Here is a 17,700-nt window from a genome sequence, read left to right as displayed (position 1 = left end):
ATTGCATTAAACTAACAATCTATAATAAATGCAATAACTGACTTAACTCTTCAGGCTGCTTAAACACAACCCTACCATTTCTCGAGCAGTCCCTTGGGGCATTTCAGCAGTCTTCCCAATCTGCTATACTGTACACCTTCTTTCCGCAAGTCTTTGTGTGTAACAGATAATTCAGTCTCATGGTCAATAATAGGGTCCATTTGTGAATTGTTTTCATCTGTTTGTCTGCTCTCACACCACTTGTCTCAACCAAATTGTCAGGTATCTTAAGCAGTGTCAAGGTTCCTTCCCCACTCTGAACTCTAGGGTACAGATGTGGGGATCTGCATGAAAACCCCCATAAGCTTATTTTTACCAGCTTAGGTTAAAACTTCCCCAAGGTACAAACCATTACCTTTTGCCCTTGGACTTTACTGCTGCCACCACCAAGCGTCTAACAAATATATAACAGGGAAAGAGCCTGCTTGGAAATGTCTTTCCCCCCAAAATCCTCCCCAAACCCTACACCCCCTTTCCTGGGGAAGGCTTAATAAAAATCCTCACCAATTTGCATAGGTGAACACGGACCCAAACCCTTGGATCTTAAGAACAATGAAGAAGCAATCATATTCTTAAAAGAAGAATTTTAATTGAGGAAAAAGTAAAAGAATCACCTCTGTAAAATCAGGATGGTAAATACGTTACAGGGTAATCAGATTCAAAACACAGAGAATCCCTCTAGGCTAAACCTTAAGTTAAAAAAAGACACAAAAACAGGAATCTACATTCCATTCAGCACAGCTTATTTTATCAGCCATTTAAACAAAACAGAATCTAACTCATATCTAGCTAGATTACTTACTAAGTTCTAAGACTCCATTCCTTTTCTTTTCCTGGCAAAACAACAACACAGACAGAGAGAGAGAGAGAGAGAGCCTTTGTTTCTCCCCCCGTCCAGCTTTTGAAAGTATCTTGTCTCCACATTGGTCATTTTGGTCAGGTGCCAGCGAGGTTATCCTAGCTTCTTAACCCTTTACAGGTGAAAGGGTTTTTCTTCTGGCCAGGAGGGATTTTAAAGGTGTTTACCCTTCCCTTTATATTTATGACAAGCAGATTCTTACAATTCATTTGTAAGATTTTGCCTTTATCTACGTTCTCTGAGTATAAGACAGGTGACTCTTCTTTGATCCCTGGAGCTTTGACTGGCCAGTGCCCATCTTGCCAAATTCTCACCAAGTCTTTGTTTATTAACTGTGGAAGAGGTCTTGCTGTTTTATTGTAATATTTGTCTGATTGTACTTTTCCTGTCTTTTCCTCACTATCACAGATTCCTTAGTTATCCTTTTGTTTTTGTCCTATATCTGGTAATTGAATATTTATACATCTATTGTTGAGGGGCTCAGCAGGTGACTTTCCACATTGCAGCAGTGTAGCTCAATATTGAGTAGTACTAAATATGAATCTTCTCTTATATCCATTTTTTTGGACAAGTTCTAAGTTCTTCACCATAGTACTCTATATTCAGCTAATCCATATCTGGGACTATATGTCTCCTTATGAAAGTCATATATTTTAACAAAGTCCAGGAATTCTCTATTCTTGAACTGTAGTCCATTGTCAGTTGTTACTGTCTGTGGAATTCTATGATGTGGAAATACAGATTTAACTGTTACTGCTCTGGTATCTTCAAGTGTGACTACCTCTGGGAAATTGGTAAAGAAGTCCATCAGAACCAGGTATTATGTCTTCCCAGGCTGGCCAAATCACTTCCAACCTTGTCCTGTGGACTTACAAATTGTTTGTGTGGTTTCATTGATTCTTTCTGCCAGGAATTTCTGAACTTCTGACATGTTCCAGCCCTGTTCACTATTTCTTTGATCTCTGTCTTCATCTGTGGCCATCTCTCTTGCTCTGATTTTTTATTTAATCATTCACAAGTGCCTTTCATGAACTCATTCCAATATTTTCCTTCTCATCAGGAAACAAAGATCTGTTCCCTTCAAGAACACTCTGGAAATCACTGGTAAATTATTGTTTACAGTTGGGATATTGAGATGGAGTGTTGATTTTTTTCCCTCCTTTACTTATTGCTAGTATCACAGCTTGCAGCATCTCATCTTTATGTGTTTCTCTCTCTCATTCAGCCCCTATGACTGAGTATATAGCACGATACTTTTATCATGTTCACAAGTATGTTTACTGCTTGTTCCAGATCATAAGGCTGTGTACTGGCAAGTGGATTACCTGCTCTTGAGAGCGTGTCTGCCATCACTAAGTGGTGCCTGGCAGACATCTGGTATGTTCAAAAGTAGTTGCTGTATCATTGGTGGCACTTCTCCAGGTGCCTTTTTGTGTACTGCAAGCAGCAGCTGGTGATAAGTTTTGGTTTTGAAGCTACAGTCATAGCGAAAGTAATGAAATGTTGTACATCCATATGCCAGACCCAGTTTCTCTTTTTCAATTGGTGCATACATCTTTCTGGGGCTGTCATAGCCCTAGATGCATATGATACTGGCAACCAATATGTTCCATGTAACAGTACTGCTCACAGCCCTCCTTTCAAAGAATCTGGGGAGAGTCTGATGTCTTTCAGTGAACCAAGAAATTGGAGTACTAGAGTGGATGTCAGAATGTGCTTTAAATCCTTGATCTCCTTCATGCTCTGGCATCCATGCCCATTCAGTGCCTTTGTGCAGGAAATGTCTTAGGTGAATTGTGCAAGCTGTACAGCTAAGTATGAATTTGCTGATGTAATTCAACGTGCCTAGCAGCCTTTTAAATCCCTTTGTATCCTCGGGTCTTAGCATTCAGTACAGCCTGAATCTTTGATTCATTGAGCAAGACTTTTTTTTAGGTCAGTCTCTCTCCCAACTATGTTATTTCTGTTGTTTGAAATTGACATTGGTCTTACTCAATTTAAGGTTATTAGCTCTTGCAATCTCCAGTACTCTTCTCAGTCATTCCTAATGTTCAGTGGCAGTGCTGCCCCAAATGATATCATTAGTGTACACTTTTGCTCCCACTAGACCCTCTAACATCTGGCTCATTGTACAGTGAAATACTTCTGAAGCTAAACATATTCAGAAAGGCAGTCTTAGGAAGCTGTATCTTCCAAATGGTATTTTGAAACTGCCAATTTTGGAGATATTAGTGTCCAAGGAGATCAACCAAAATCCTGCCACTGTATCTAATTTGCTGAAAAATTTGGCTCCAGCCATTTCAGACATGAGTTCACTTCTTGTGGGCAAGTGGAAGTGTTTCTTTTTATGTTTTTGGTCAGCTCTTTAGGATCCATACACAGCGGTGGTCTCCCTGCTTTTTTCTCTACATTTACTAGGAGTGAACCCAACCTGTTGGTTCTTCTATTCTCCTAATGATAACATTTGCTGTCATGTTTTCCAGCTCTTCTAGCTCCTTTCTTAAGACTTGTAGAGCTTTTCATTTAGCCTGTACTCCAGATTCTTATCTTCTCTTAACCATATCTTGTATATTACTGGAAGTACCCATTTTCTGTGACTACAGCTTCATACGTCTGGTTCTTTCTCTTTCTCTTTCTCTATGGCATGCATCCTCTTAATGAGACTAAGCACCTCACATGTATGTAGGACCAAGAGGTCTTGCTTGCCTCTGTATACCACCACAAACTCTTTATCATTTTCCCATTGCATTTAAGTATCAGTGTGTACTATCCCAACACTGGAACTGTTCCTCTAGTATAGTCTTTCAGACACATTTGATTCTTCCACTTTTTTGTGCTCCTTGCGTCTCTCTATTTCAGTATCTGTAATTAATTTACTTGTCTCCCCAGAGTCTATCTTATATGTCATATAAGTGCCATTTGTGCACATTTTAATTAGCTAATCTTTTGAGTTTTCAGCCTCCTCTATTATTGAGCTTAGGAACAGCTCTTCCTCTTCACTTGTGGAATCCCTTCCTCCACTTAATACCTATATTTCCTTGCCTTCTCTGCACATTTTAATGTAATGGTTTGGTTTATTACAGTTTCTACATACTTGCCCAGGTGATAGGCATTTCCTATATTCATGCTGGTTGCTACATCACTGGGATCATTTCCAGCTTTCCATGTTTCTGTCTTTGAACAATTTAATTTTTGTGAACTTTTTGTTTGCTACTTTAGCTATAGTAATCACAATCATGACCTCTGTGCATTTCTCTCAGCTTTTTATTGGAGTTTCTCTTTGTTCAGCTGCTTGGCACATACATATTGCCCTTTCTAGTATAAGACTCATACTCCCGAGTAACCATTCACACACTTTTTAATTTTTACATGCCAGGACAATCTGGTCTTCAGTGAAAGAGTCTTTAAATATTCCATATTCATAGGACTAATTTTTAATTTTAAATTGGTGACAAACTTCCCCTTCATTCTGTGTTCTGAACATCTGTCCCTCATAAATAACCTTTTTACTAAGGACACAAAGATCCCCAACCATTTCCATTATTTCTGCAAAGCTTCCTCCTTCCTCTCCCCACCACACTGTATACATCTAGGGCTTCTGTGTCTGCCACCATTAAGAGCAGAGCATCTTTTCCTCATCCTCCTCCAGTTTATTTGCCCCCGTGGTTTTCATATACCATTCAAGTTTGAAAGGTTTCCAGGCACATTCAACATTTTTCCACAATTCTCAGGACAGTTAGGGGAGTTACTTACAGTTGCACAGGCTCCGTAGTAGCCATTACAATGTTAACTTTCTCAACATGGCTTCCAGCACTCTGTGCCTTCTATTGCTGGTCCCATATAGTATTGTACTGATGAGCAGAGACCTGTGTCAACATAAAGTTGTTATAACAAACAGGAACTATGTACAGACACAAGGTAAAAAGACTTTCTGCTGCTCTGTGTAGCTGCAGCCTGTGACTGCCCTGTCTGGGCTGCTGTGTTTCATTCTGCCCCAGCAGTAAATGTGACTCAGGGACCCAAAGACTGCATCTAGAGTGTACGGGAAATGTGGTGTCTTTATGTTTCCTGGAGGACTTACTGTATTGCCCAGGTTCCCTCAATCACTTGTCCCTTACAGGCCCCCATGGAGTCCAGCCCTCCACACCTGAATCGGCAGAGGAAGCTGCTCTACTAATGGCAGGGTAGGGGCCTGGCCTGCACAGATTGCTCCTGTCCTTGCTTTGCCCCTGGGCTCCTACATCAGTTAATTCCTTTGCTGCAGTGTAACAGGTGTGTGGCTGGCAAGGCCACTGCTACCAAGCTCAGTTGCTGAGAGGAAAAAAGCAGCTCTATTATGAAGCACCTGCTATGAGACTCTGCCCGACAAGCGGATATCATTTCACAAGCAGCACAGTGTGGCTCTAGTGGTCAATGGGGGAACTGCAGGTAGCTGAGGCAATAGTCCTAAAATTGAGAGCACTGCAGCCACCAAAAATGGAACCAGTTCATGACACTCATGATAGTTTACTCAGTAGTGAAAACTCGGCATTATGTAGAGCAGGGGAAGTCAGTAGGTAGACCACGATCCAAATCCATACCTCCAGATGCTTTTGAATGGACTGCAAAAAAATTATTTACTTATCATGATTGTTATTTCAGTGTGAAAAATGTTTCTCTGAAGTCTGGACCTTGACTATACCTTGACCAAGAAATTTGGACCTTGACAAAAAATAAATAACTACCCCTAAAAATAATTAACTACTAGGGGCTTCTTGCAACTTCTCAACTACTCCTACAGCAATGAAAGGTCAATCAAAAAGGTGCCTAAAGAATGTGAAGAAAAGGAGAGAGAGAGAAAAATGGGGGCAGAGGGAGGGAGGTTGGAAGAGTTATGTCCCTTGACTGTTGGTATGTAGCAGTAGTAGAGGGCCAAATTCTGATCTTATTTACACTGAGATAAACCCAGATTCACTCCATTTCCATCACTGAAGTTTCTCCAGGTTTACACCAATATGACTGAGAGCAGCATTCAGTCCTATTTTGTGTCATTAAATGAAAATTATAGATGATATGTTGGCTCTAAAACAGAGAACTTTTTCTGAATATAAGTAATTTAACTTCAGTTCCCAACCCTGAACATGAAACTTTTCAATTTCTATTCACATGCCACCATTCCTTCCCTCACCCCACACAGTGTTGCTTAGAGTTTTTGGATTTAAAACCATGTGAGCTGAAAGTTTCACATGGTGTTGATCGAAAACCATGGAACAGTCCAGTGTCATTTGAACTCCAGGATCCTTTCAGTTAAAACATTTTGCATTTGTAATGAAGCCTGAATCCAGACCTGGATTTTGATTTTTATATAATATTAATCATTTTCATTTAAAGTGTTTCAGTAAATATTTCATAATTGGTGAACATGCTGGGCAAAATTCATTGATGTGAATGGCATACGGGAATAAAAAAGGAAAAATCTGTCCCCCTGAGTCTTTTGTTAACATTCTAGAGATTGTTCAAAACCAATATTACAAATCTCAATATTAGATCTACATAAATACCTCTGCTTTCATGCAATTTTAGGTGACTTCACCAGCACTAAATGCTCAAGTGTTTTCTTGAGTGAGGTCTTTTAATGGATTTGAGCTAACAATGGTCATAGTTACCAATAGCAAAGTTACAATTACTCTTCTGAAGTACATTTCCCACAATGCTATTAACTTTTGTATTAGAGGTGATGGTTGCAATTCCACAAGCTTCTCATGTTAAAATGCTGCTGTGACTTAGCACCAACAAAGCAAATGTACCTTTGTTTCATTTTGAATCAGACAAGTTAAAATTCCTGCTTAGAGTTCGGATAGAAATATAAGATGAAATTTTAATGGCACATGAAACTAAAGCTGGCAGGATACTGGGAAAGATCCATCTGTGTGCATGTACATGTGATCTTTTGGTGCAAATGATGATAGTGTCCATAAAGAATGTGTGCAGGTGATCTGCAAATGAAATTTTGCAAATTTGCCTTTATACACTTATCACTGCAGAGCTGGCAGGATCCCAAATACAATGAGAGTTTAATTTCACAAAGAAGTATCCTCACTACAGATGACTACCGCAATGCTTACATGAGTGAACAGAAATATTGTAATTACATGTATAAAGTGACAAGCATAGTGATGTATTCAATATATAATTATAACTTTAATAAAAAGAAAAGGAGTACTTGTGGCACCTTAGAGACTAACCAATTTATTTGAGCATGAGCTTTCGTGAGCTACAGCTCACTTCATCGGATGACGCCTGAGAAATGCTATACATTCACAGTACTATCAAGTCTATTACTATCACTTTATAATAAAGCAATATGCTAAAAATATTGACTAATATATGGTATTACTTCAGACAATAATTACTGAGCAATATTGTACTGCTCAGATACTGGCAAGCATTATTATTGAAGGTGTAACATTAATGCTTATAGAAAAGGAGTACTTGTGGCACCTTAGAGACTAACCAATTTATTTGAGCATGAGTTTTCGTGAGCTACAGCTCACTTCATCGGATGCATCCGGATGCATCACGAAAGCTCATGCTCAAATAAATTGGTTAGTCTCTAAGGTGCCACAAGTACTCCTTTTCTTTTTGCGAATACAGACTAACACGGCTGTTACTCTGAAACCTGTCATTAATGCTTATGAAAGACTGGCCACCTCAGGGCTTTGCCTTTAGCTTGGAGGTCACCAGCATAATTCAACCCAACCCAGTAGAGCTTAAACACAATTCCCATTTAAGGGATGGTTGCTGGCCCCACCTCACAAACTTGCGACCATACTTTGCACTAATTGGCAGACAGCAGAAAAGACAAGAACTGCTTGGATCATGGAGACTGAACTACTCCTGTTACTGCTAAAGGAAGTCCCCTAGCAGTCAGGATTGAGGCATGCTAGCAAGGAAACTTGCCCTGCTGCTGTCCTGTAGATAAACAAAGCATTTGATTATCCAGAGCTGTCAAGCAGGATAATCTAGCAGGAAATCTAGACAATTTATTTAAGCCAGAGTTTATGGTTATCAAATTTGTTATAAAAACTGCAAAAATAGCCCACAGGGCTTAATTCTGCCAAGATATACACTTCCTGTATTTCCATTGGCTTTAGCAGGATGGCACAGGGTGTCAGTCAGGTAAAAGTTTGGTCCAGAGTGTCATTGCCATTTGCGAGAGGACAATGTTAGATTTTCTATTGTTTAAAATGTTTCACTTGTTGCCTACATGAAAGTGGGAGAAGGAGTCAGATTACTTCACTGCTAAAGTGATGCTTGTGTAGGCTTGGAAAGCAACTACTTTCCTGACAGAAACAATGGTGTAGGAGGAAGTGGGGGAGGGTACAGGTTTGTTAATAATATCAGCTAATATGAACTGTGGTACCCAGAAAGAAAGAAACTATTTATATCTACTGCATTTGTGCCTGTGCTCATCAGTCACCAACTAAAGTAGTAAAATGCCCCACCCATGCAGTCAACAAGAGAGGACATTTGAACAACCACAGGGGAGGGATGCAGTGACCATGGTGGGGGGGGGGGAAGGGGCAGAAGGTCTGTCCCCCTTCCTTGAGTCTGCTCCTTTCCCATTGGAAATGGAGGGATGGGCTTGCAAATTGGCTTTTGTGGAGCACCTTCCTTGCCTATTTAAGCTCCCTGGGCTTTATAAAAGCCCCTTTTTCTGTGAGCTACCCCACTCTTCCTTTAATATCATGTTGATGCTGTGTTACTCAGGATTCTGTGGGTCTGATCAATTGCCCATTTTGGGATCAGGAAGGAATTTTTCCCATTGCAAAAAATTGGCAGGAGGTCTGATTTTTCCCCCCTTCTTCTAGCCATTATGGAGGCACTGTTAGGTTACAACGTTAAAATGTTTAACATTAGGGTAAGTAAAATTGTTTCAGCTCATTGCAACTTGCAGCCAGTGTTCAGTGTGGATAAGGATGAAAGGGGCCAGCTCCCAGATGGCTCTACCCCCATTTATTGATTGTATGGTGAGAGTCCTGACAACCACACTAGACTCAGTTAAATGCCTGATATATGTGATTAGGGTGTGGGGGACATAGCACTCCTCAACAGTGTTAAGTAAAGTTGTAGCCTGCCACTTAAAGTTCAACGCATTTATCTGTCATTCATTCACCTGTGTGTCCTGATCAAAATAAGCCTTATGCTGAAAGAACTGGACAATAATTTTAATTGCAGGGGAAATTCTTTAGAGGAACAAAATATCAGTCTAAAAATCATTTTATCATCATGACAGTGGTAAAACATGGCCAATGACAAATTATCTTGAATCCTTTGAAAGGCAAAAGGATGCAAATAAAAATACCTTTAAAAAGCTGCCTCTTATTTCAGTAATTTAGAGTTGGAATTAGTACAACCAATTAACCAAGAGAAACTATTGTGCCTAGTATGCTTGTGCTTTATCAAAGGCTTGTAAAAAGCTAGACATTATATTTGATAAACTAATGAATTCTTTATAAATCACCAAGTTCCAGTGACACAGTCAACATTCTGGCGTTTACCATACTGCGAGAAGGTAGTACTGTGTACCTCAGCATAGTGAATCAGAAGTTAACAGACCTTATAAAGGCTTGAGCACTATAAATCTTGCGCATGCTGTTGGGCCAAGTAATCCAGTAAATGTGCAGTCGCCCTCATACAACCAATGAAACTGCTGAATGCAAATTAGCAGTAGAGTATTGGGTGGTGATTGGTTGAGTTACCTCTGATAGCATAATGGCCTAGGACTGTTGGCATGTCATAGATACATGCCTTACTGTTGCAAGGCTGTAATTAGAAAAGTCAAAATAGCTGAGAACTTAAAAATTGGATGGTAACAGACTGAATTTTTGAACCTAGTGATATTCTATTTTTAAAAAAAGAGAGCTTTCAGCCTGCTTGTAGCTGTTTCTATCACTTCACACAACTCAAAGGCATCCTAGACTTCAGAGTTCCTTATTAGATAGGACTTAATATACTCACACTGATTGCATCAACCTAGTCACAGGTTAGCAAATAGTACTTAGCTAGTCATCCAATTTTGTTTCATCTACTGAAGAAATATGCACAAACAAGGAATTTGTTATTGCATGTATGGATTTTATTGTAATGGTTCGGTTGATGTCCTAACATGGTCTCTCTCACACACTGCACGTACAGTTTTGCTGTAGGGGTAGAAGGAAGGACAATAGGACTGACGGTATCTGTCAGCCATTGTACACCACAAAAACCAGGGCACAGGAGCTCTAGGGATTACAGCAGCCTTCAGGTGTTAGAGGTGGCCACAGAGTGGTTCCACTGTCCTTCCACAGAAATCATCCCTCCTGGCTTTCTCCCTGCCTCAACACTTGAGAAACTTCCTCGGCATGGACTTTTCTGTGCTATGCAAAGGGGGCAGGATTGACCTCTATGCACAAGTAGCAAGTGAGAACTGAAGGGGTCCTGCCAACTTTTTCAGTTATGAAAATTAGGAACTATAGAAGAGTGTTATTTAGTAATCCACAGAGAAAAACAAATCAACAAATCAATGCCGGCAGTTGAATTCTGCTCTTTGTTTACACAAAAACATACTACCTGTTTAAAGAATTTACACCTCATGCTCACACTGTGTAATTACTAGCTCAGAACAATGAGCACTTGTTTGTCCTTCATGAAGCTCTAGTAAAATGTATAACCTTTTTTATACAGTTTGATTTTTGATATCTGAAAATGAGACTGCTTCATTAATAGTTTTGAGAGAGGATAACTACTGAATGTTCTTTGACTGCCATGCAAGTTAAACCAATACAAATCTGATCCCAGCTTGAGAGGGCTACTGAGGCAAGTTGACATTCAGCATTGGTTAATGTAGTCTATAACAGATTATTTATTTTCCACCATTGCTTCTTTTATGTATACTTTCCACTGTGAATTTTTAACCTCCCCTCCAACTTCCCTTCACTCACCAACATAGTGATCAATGGCTCCATGTCTAGTTGGCAGCCGGTATCAAGTGGAGTGTCCCAAGGGTCGGTCCTGGGGCCAGTTTTGTTCAATATCTTCATAAATGATCTGGAGGATGGTGTGGATTGCACTCTCAGCAAATTTGCGGATGATACTAAACTGGGAGGAGTGGTAGATACGCTGGAGGGGAGGGATAGGATACAAAAGGACCTAGACCAATTGGAAGATTGGGCCAAAAGGAATCTGATGAGGTTCAATAAGGATAAGTGCAGGGTCCTGCACTTAGGATGGAAGAACCCAATGCACAGCTACAGACTAGGGACCGAGTGGCTAGGCAGCAGTTCTGCGGAAAAGGACCTAGGGGTGACAGTGGACGAGAAGCTGGATATGAGTCAGCAGTGTGCCCTTGTTGCCAAGAAGGCCAATGGCATTTTGGGATGTATAAGTAGGGGCATAGCGAGCAGATCGAGGGACGTGATCGTTCCCCTCTATTCGACATTGGTGAGGCCTCATCTGGAGTACTGTGTCCAGTTTTGGGCCCCACACTTCAAGAAGGATGTGGATAAATTGGAGAGAGTCCAGCGAAGGGCAACAAAAATGATTAGGGGACTGGAACACATGAGTTATGAGGAGAGGCTGAGGGAGCTGGGATTGTTTAGCCTGCAGAAGAGAAGAATGAGGGGGGATTTGATAGCTGCTTTCAACTACCTGAAAGGGGGTTCCAAAGAGGATGGCTCTAGACTGTTCTCAATGGTAGCAGATGACAGAACGAGGAGTAATGGTCTCAAGTTGCAGTGGGGGAGGTTTAGATTGGATATTAGGAAAAACTTTTTCACTAAGAGGGTGGTGAAACACTGGAATGCGTTACCTAGGGAGGTGGTAGAATCTCCTTCCTTAGAGGTTTTTAAGGTCAGGCTTGACAAAGCCCTGGCTGGGATGATTTAACTGGGAATTGGTCCTGCTTTGAGCAGGGGGTTGGACTAGATGACCTTCTGGGGTCCCTTCCAACCCTGATATTCTATGATTCTATGATTTAGGACTAAATTCCACTACCAATATTCACAAGGAGGAGCCCCTTACTCCACAAATAACTGCATTGATTTCTCATTGTACCCTCTGTGGGGAGAGTAAAGTAAGTAGACGAACATGTTTTACTTGCAATAAATATTAATTAAGAATTAAATGATGTCTTTTTTACGAGCCCTGCCTAAAGTCACACAGAGATTCACAATCTCCCTCCCAATTTTCTTCTGCTCCAGATCTATACATAGCATAGTGAACATCCCCACAGCATGCTGGCACAGCTGCACTGGCCCATGAACTGGGGACACAGAGCCTAGGTTCCTCCCATTTTCTACTCACTCAAACTCATATGCATGGATGGGGGGGGCATGACAACCCCCAAAGAGGTCTCTCTCTCCATACACACAGTTCCCCACAGTATGGGCAGAGGAGTAAGATCATGCCTTATGCCCCTATATTTCCCTACACAGGCATGCAGAATGGACCACAATCTGTCCCAAGGGGCTCAGTTTCAGATTCAGAGTAAGAAAAAGGCTGGTGCTACACCTAGGAAGGAGTAAAAACCACAGTCCTGCTTCCACCCTGCCATTTTTTGGACGGGAAGACGTCACCCACAAAGGTACTAGCAAGGAGCTGCCTTTGTTTTCAGGGTTGTTTGCAGCCACTGTGCAAAAGATGGAGACTAGCAGTAATATTAAAATGGATGAAGATTAGTACTACACCCATACTGCTCCAACCTTATGCTTAATGACATGGATGTATGGTTGATTTTGTCATAGAAGGCTTTTACACACATGCTGGGAATCATAGAAATGTAGGACTGGAAGGGACCTTAACAAGTCGTGAAGTCCAGGCCCTTCTGCTGAGGCAGGATCAAATAAATGTAGACCAACCCTAATAGATGCTTGTCCAACCTGTTCTCAAAAACCTCAAATCATCGGGATTCTACAATCTCCCTTGGAAGCCTATCCAGAGTTTAAGATTTTCCTAATATCTAATCTAAATCTCCCTTGCTGCAGATTAATCCCATTACTTTTTGCCCTACCTTCAGTGGACATGGAGAACAATGGTTCACAATCCTCTTTATAACAGCACTTAACATATATGAAGACTTTTCAGGTCCCCCATCAGTCTTCTTTTCTCAAAACTAAACATTCCCAGATTTTGTTAACTTCTCTGCGGAGAGGTTAGATTTTCTGAACTTTTTCTCATTTTTGTTGCTCTCCTCTGGACTCTTTCCAATTTGTCCACATCTTTTATGAAGTACGGTGCCCACAACTGGACACAGTACTCCAGCTGATGCCTTACCAGTGCCAAGTAGAGCAGGACAATTACCTCCTGTGTCTTACATACAATGCTGCTTTTAATACACCCCAGAATGATGTTTGACTTTTTCACAACTGCATCACATTGTTGAGTCATTCAATTTGACATCCACTATTATTCCCACATCCTCATTATCAATACTACTAGCCCATTATTCCCCATTTTGTAGTTGTGCATTTGATTTTTTCCTTCCCAAGTGAAATACTTTGCACTTATCGTTATTCAATTTCACCTTGTTGATTTCTGACCAATTCTCCAATTCATCAGGATAATTTTGAATTCTAATCCTGCCCGCAAAAGTGCTTTGAATGCCTCCCAGTTTGGCACCTGCAAGTCTAAAATATAATCTACACTCTATTAGCCAAGTCACTAATGAAAATATTAACTAGTACCAGATCCAGGACTAACCCCCATGGGACCTCACTAGAGACACAATCCCAGTTTGACAGTGAACATGGTCTTTGAGAATGATCTTTCACCCAGTTATGCACCCAGTTTATAGTAATTTCATGGAGACTGCATTTCCCTTGTTTACCTCTGAGAATGTCCCATGGGACTATGTCAAAAGCCTTACTAAAATCAAGATATATCATATCTACTGCTTCCCCCCATCCACAAGGCCAGTAACCCTGTCAAAGAAGGAAATTAATTTGTTTTGGCATAATTTATTCTTAACAAACCATGTTGGCTCTTTCTTATGACCTTATCATCTTCCAGGTGCTTACAAAGTGATGGAATAAATTATTAAACAAATATCTTTCCAGGTATGTAGGTTAGACTGACTGGTCTCTAAGTCCCCGCCTCCTCTTTGTTCCCCCTTTTAAAGATAAGTACTACATATGCCCTTCTCCAGTCCTCTAGTACTTCAACTGTCCTCTATGAGTTCCTGAAATAATTACTAATGGTTCCGAGATTGCTTTAGCTAGTTCCTTAAGTACCCCAAGACAAAATGTCATCAGGCCTTGCCAACTTGAATACATCTAACTTATCTCAATATTCTTTAACCTGTTCTTTTCCTATTTTGTCTTGTGTGTCTTCCCCCTTGTTTCTTAATATAATTGTGTTGAGCATCTGGTCACCACTAACCTTTTTAGTGAATACTGAAGCAAAATAGGCATTAAACACTTTAACCTTCTTGATGTCATCAGTTATTAGCTCTCCTTCCCTGCTAAGTAGAGGACCTACGCTTTCCTTTATCATCCAATTAGTTCTATCCTCCAGCTGATCTTGTATTTCAATATACTGTTTTTGTCTGGATATTTGATCAGGATAGATAAGTAGGTCCTGACAGAATGGTTCACGTGCACACTTATCTCTATGGTAGCCTCTGATGATCAAGGAGAAAGACACTGGTGATCAAGGCCTAGACCCTCGAAAGTCATTAAGCACCAGGCTGCCATTGAGGATTTGGGCCCAATTTTTAGTAGTCTGTGGGTCAGATTTATCCACTATTACTCACATTGAGTAGCATTTTACTCCACAAGTGTTTCCAATTATAACAACAGAGCTAATCATGGAGTCAGATGTGTAAGTATTGGAGAATTAGGTCCTTTTGCATCTACCACCTTTAATTATATAAACACGACCCTTAACACCATTACCAGATACCATAAAACCAAACCTCAAAAACTGTGCTTAAAACATGCTTTCAAATAAATTAAGGGTCAAATCCTTGGAAATGCTGAGCACCTGCAATAGGACTTCAGAGGTATGTATCCCTGACAGTATAGTTTCCACAGAGGTGATGATTTGAGACTACCCAAATATGCAGTTTATAAAGATAGGTACATGGAAACATAACATTGAATGATATTCTGATAAATCAATGTTTTACTGAACATTCCTAAGACATTTCCTACTTACAATTTTTTAACATAATTTATCTAGGAATTTGGACAGCTGTTCAGATGTTATAAAATAAATCTCTCCAAATTTGAAGCTATGCCAATGTGTCTTAATGATATTATCAAACATAAGCCTACAACTTTGCCATTTAAGTGATCTAATAAAAAAATTAAGTAGCTGGGGATTTTTTCTTATTCCCTCAATTAATTCCCTTTTGAAGGTTAACGTCCCTTCCTTTCTTAGTAAAATGCATAAAAATGTGCTATATTAAAAAGACATACAATTCAACTCAACATGTAAAGGCTATCAGAATGAGCTGGTTACCAATACTTTATTGCTTCCGGAGACCATTTTTGTACTTTACCCTCGTCACTCAGCTGGAGACTGTTTAATCCCAGAATCAAACTAAAAATATTGCAGTTTTGTAAAGAATGACAGTCCCCAACTTTAAATTGTGTCTTTTGTTATATTAGTAACTGCTTCCCTTTATACCACTGTCACATGAAAGAGATGGTGTGGAATTCAAGTCAAGCATTAAATCCTTTGATGACTTTAACCTTCAGAAAGTTGTGATGTGTAGTGGTTAGAGCAGTAGCCTGACAATGCTGTGTTTTCCATATCTGCAATGTACATTGCTTGTGTGCACCTGACAGCATTGTCTTTGATTTAATTTAAAAAGTCCTTGCAATAATATATTATTGAAGAAAATTAAGAACATCATGTTACAACCAATGGTGGATTAAGGCATAAGCAGTATGGTCCATGCCTATGAAGTCAACTTTTGAAGTCACATGAGATCACAATCTTAGATTTCATTTAAATAAAATATTTCTAGCCTTTGTGGTTGTGAATAAGAGCCCAACTATACCTGCTACAGCAATTTCTGCCAGGTTGTGCAGACAGCCCAGAATAACTGGAAAGATTTAAACAGCTCCATGCATCTCAACTCTGACAGCTGTTGCTTTTAGGGTGCCCTCCAATAACACAATATTGTCATTGTGTAGTGAAGGTAAGTCTTCCTGCTGCCATTCTGTCATGATGATGATGCCTTCTCCGAGTCTGTCAATCATAAGTAATTATATTATGACCCCCATTATCATAGTTCTGTATTTATCCTCATACCAACCCTGTAAGACAAGGAAATGCTACTATCCCCATTTCACAGATGGAGAACTGAGGCACAGAAAGATGAAATAACATACCCAGGAAATATGTAGCAGAACAGGGATTTGAACCAGGGTTTCCAAAAGCCAAGATCAGTGCCCTAATCACTGACATATCCTTCATCTCATGGGTCAGAGTCCTCTATGTGGGTGGATGCGGAGTCTTCTTTCTCTGGGACACAACCCAGCTGGCCTGAAGACAGGAAGAGGGAGATGGAGAATGCTGCGCCTACAAAAGATGAGAAGGGGCAGATCCCACACAACACCAGCAAATTACTTTTATGTGCTATAGCCCAAGCAGGGGTTGAACTGCACTATGGGGTGGAGTTTGAGGTGAGGTCTATCTTCAGCCCTCCATTGCCTTAATGTATCCCTAGTTATGATTGTTTCCAGTTGTCCTGAAATGTATCTTTGCTATTACCTATTGTATAACTACTAATCATTACAAGTAAGGTTTGTGTTATGCAGGAGGTCAGGCTAGATTACCACAATGGTCCCTTCTAGCCTTGGAATCTATGAAGCAAGGTATCATGCTGGCATTCATGGACATAAATCATTTGTCATCTATTGAAGGTTAGGGGATTACACAGCTAAGTGATAAAATAAAAGCTAAAGCCAATATCCTTGATAAAGCTTTGCCTGTTTTGTCTTTCACTTAGGATTACCGAGTGAATATCTTTCTCCGTCAGAATTGGAATGATCCACGCCTTGCATATAGCGAATATCCAGATGACTCTTTGGATTTAGATCCATCCATGTTGGATTCTATTTGGAAACCTGATTTGTTCTTTGCTAATGAAAAAGGTGCCAACTTTCATGAAGTTACGACAGACAACAAGTTGTTACGAATTTTCAAAAATGGAAATGTTCTTTATTCTATCAGGTGAGTCTCTGATAAAGGAATCTTTTTTTAAAAAAAATACTTTTAACAGGCAGGGACACTTGGAACCGAATATCTCCAATTGTTATTTAATTGTGCAATTAAATTATGCAGTGAAGTCAATGTGAGTTTTGAGTGCTGAATTGGTATTACAATAGCACCCACAGGCCTCGACAGAGAACAGGGCCTTATTATACTGGGCTGTTTACTTACACATAGTAAGAGATCACCCCTGCCCTGAAGAGCTTATGATCTAAATAGACAAAATAACTTACGGAAAAAAATAAAGAATTATTATTCCCATTTTACAGGTGAGGAACTGAATCACAGAGAGATTGTGGCTTCCCAAGGGCACACAGGAAGTTTTTGGCAGAGCCAGTGAGAAAATGCAGACCTCCTGAGCATTAATATTTGGGCAGGACTATAAATTGGTTCAAGCTCTAGCCTTCATTCTAAATATTTTTCCATGATCACAAATGTTCAGGAGACCAGAGATGATGCTTTTCACATAGTCCTGTCCCCCCAAGCATTTCCTCCTTCCTTCACTTAATTGTTGTAGCTGCTCTTAAAGGTGGAAATTAGGAACAGTTTAATATATCAGTAGC

General features: G+C 40.1%; 1 protein-coding gene across 1 annotated transcript in view; it reads left to right on the top strand.

Moving 5' to 3' along the window:
- The window catches only part of GLRA3 (glycine receptor alpha 3), a 142,814-nt gene that overhangs the window by 67,958 nt on the left and 57,156 nt on the right, over nt 1–17,700 (top strand). The window contains exon 4 of the mRNA XM_073340081.1: nt 16,875–17,098. Coding sequence (XP_073196182.1) covers nt 16,875–17,098 — 224 coding nt within the window. The remainder of the gene's footprint in view (nt 1–16,874; nt 17,099–17,700) is intronic.

The sequence above is a fragment of the Lepidochelys kempii genome, chromosome 4 (assembly GCF_965140285.1).
Source record: "Lepidochelys kempii isolate rLepKem1 chromosome 4, rLepKem1.hap1, whole genome shotgun sequence".
Taxonomy (NCBI): Eukaryota; Metazoa; Chordata; order Testudines; family Cheloniidae; genus Lepidochelys; species Lepidochelys kempii.
The sequence above is the reverse complement of the archived record's forward strand: the minus strand, read 5'-3'. Positions and strand labels throughout refer to the sequence as shown.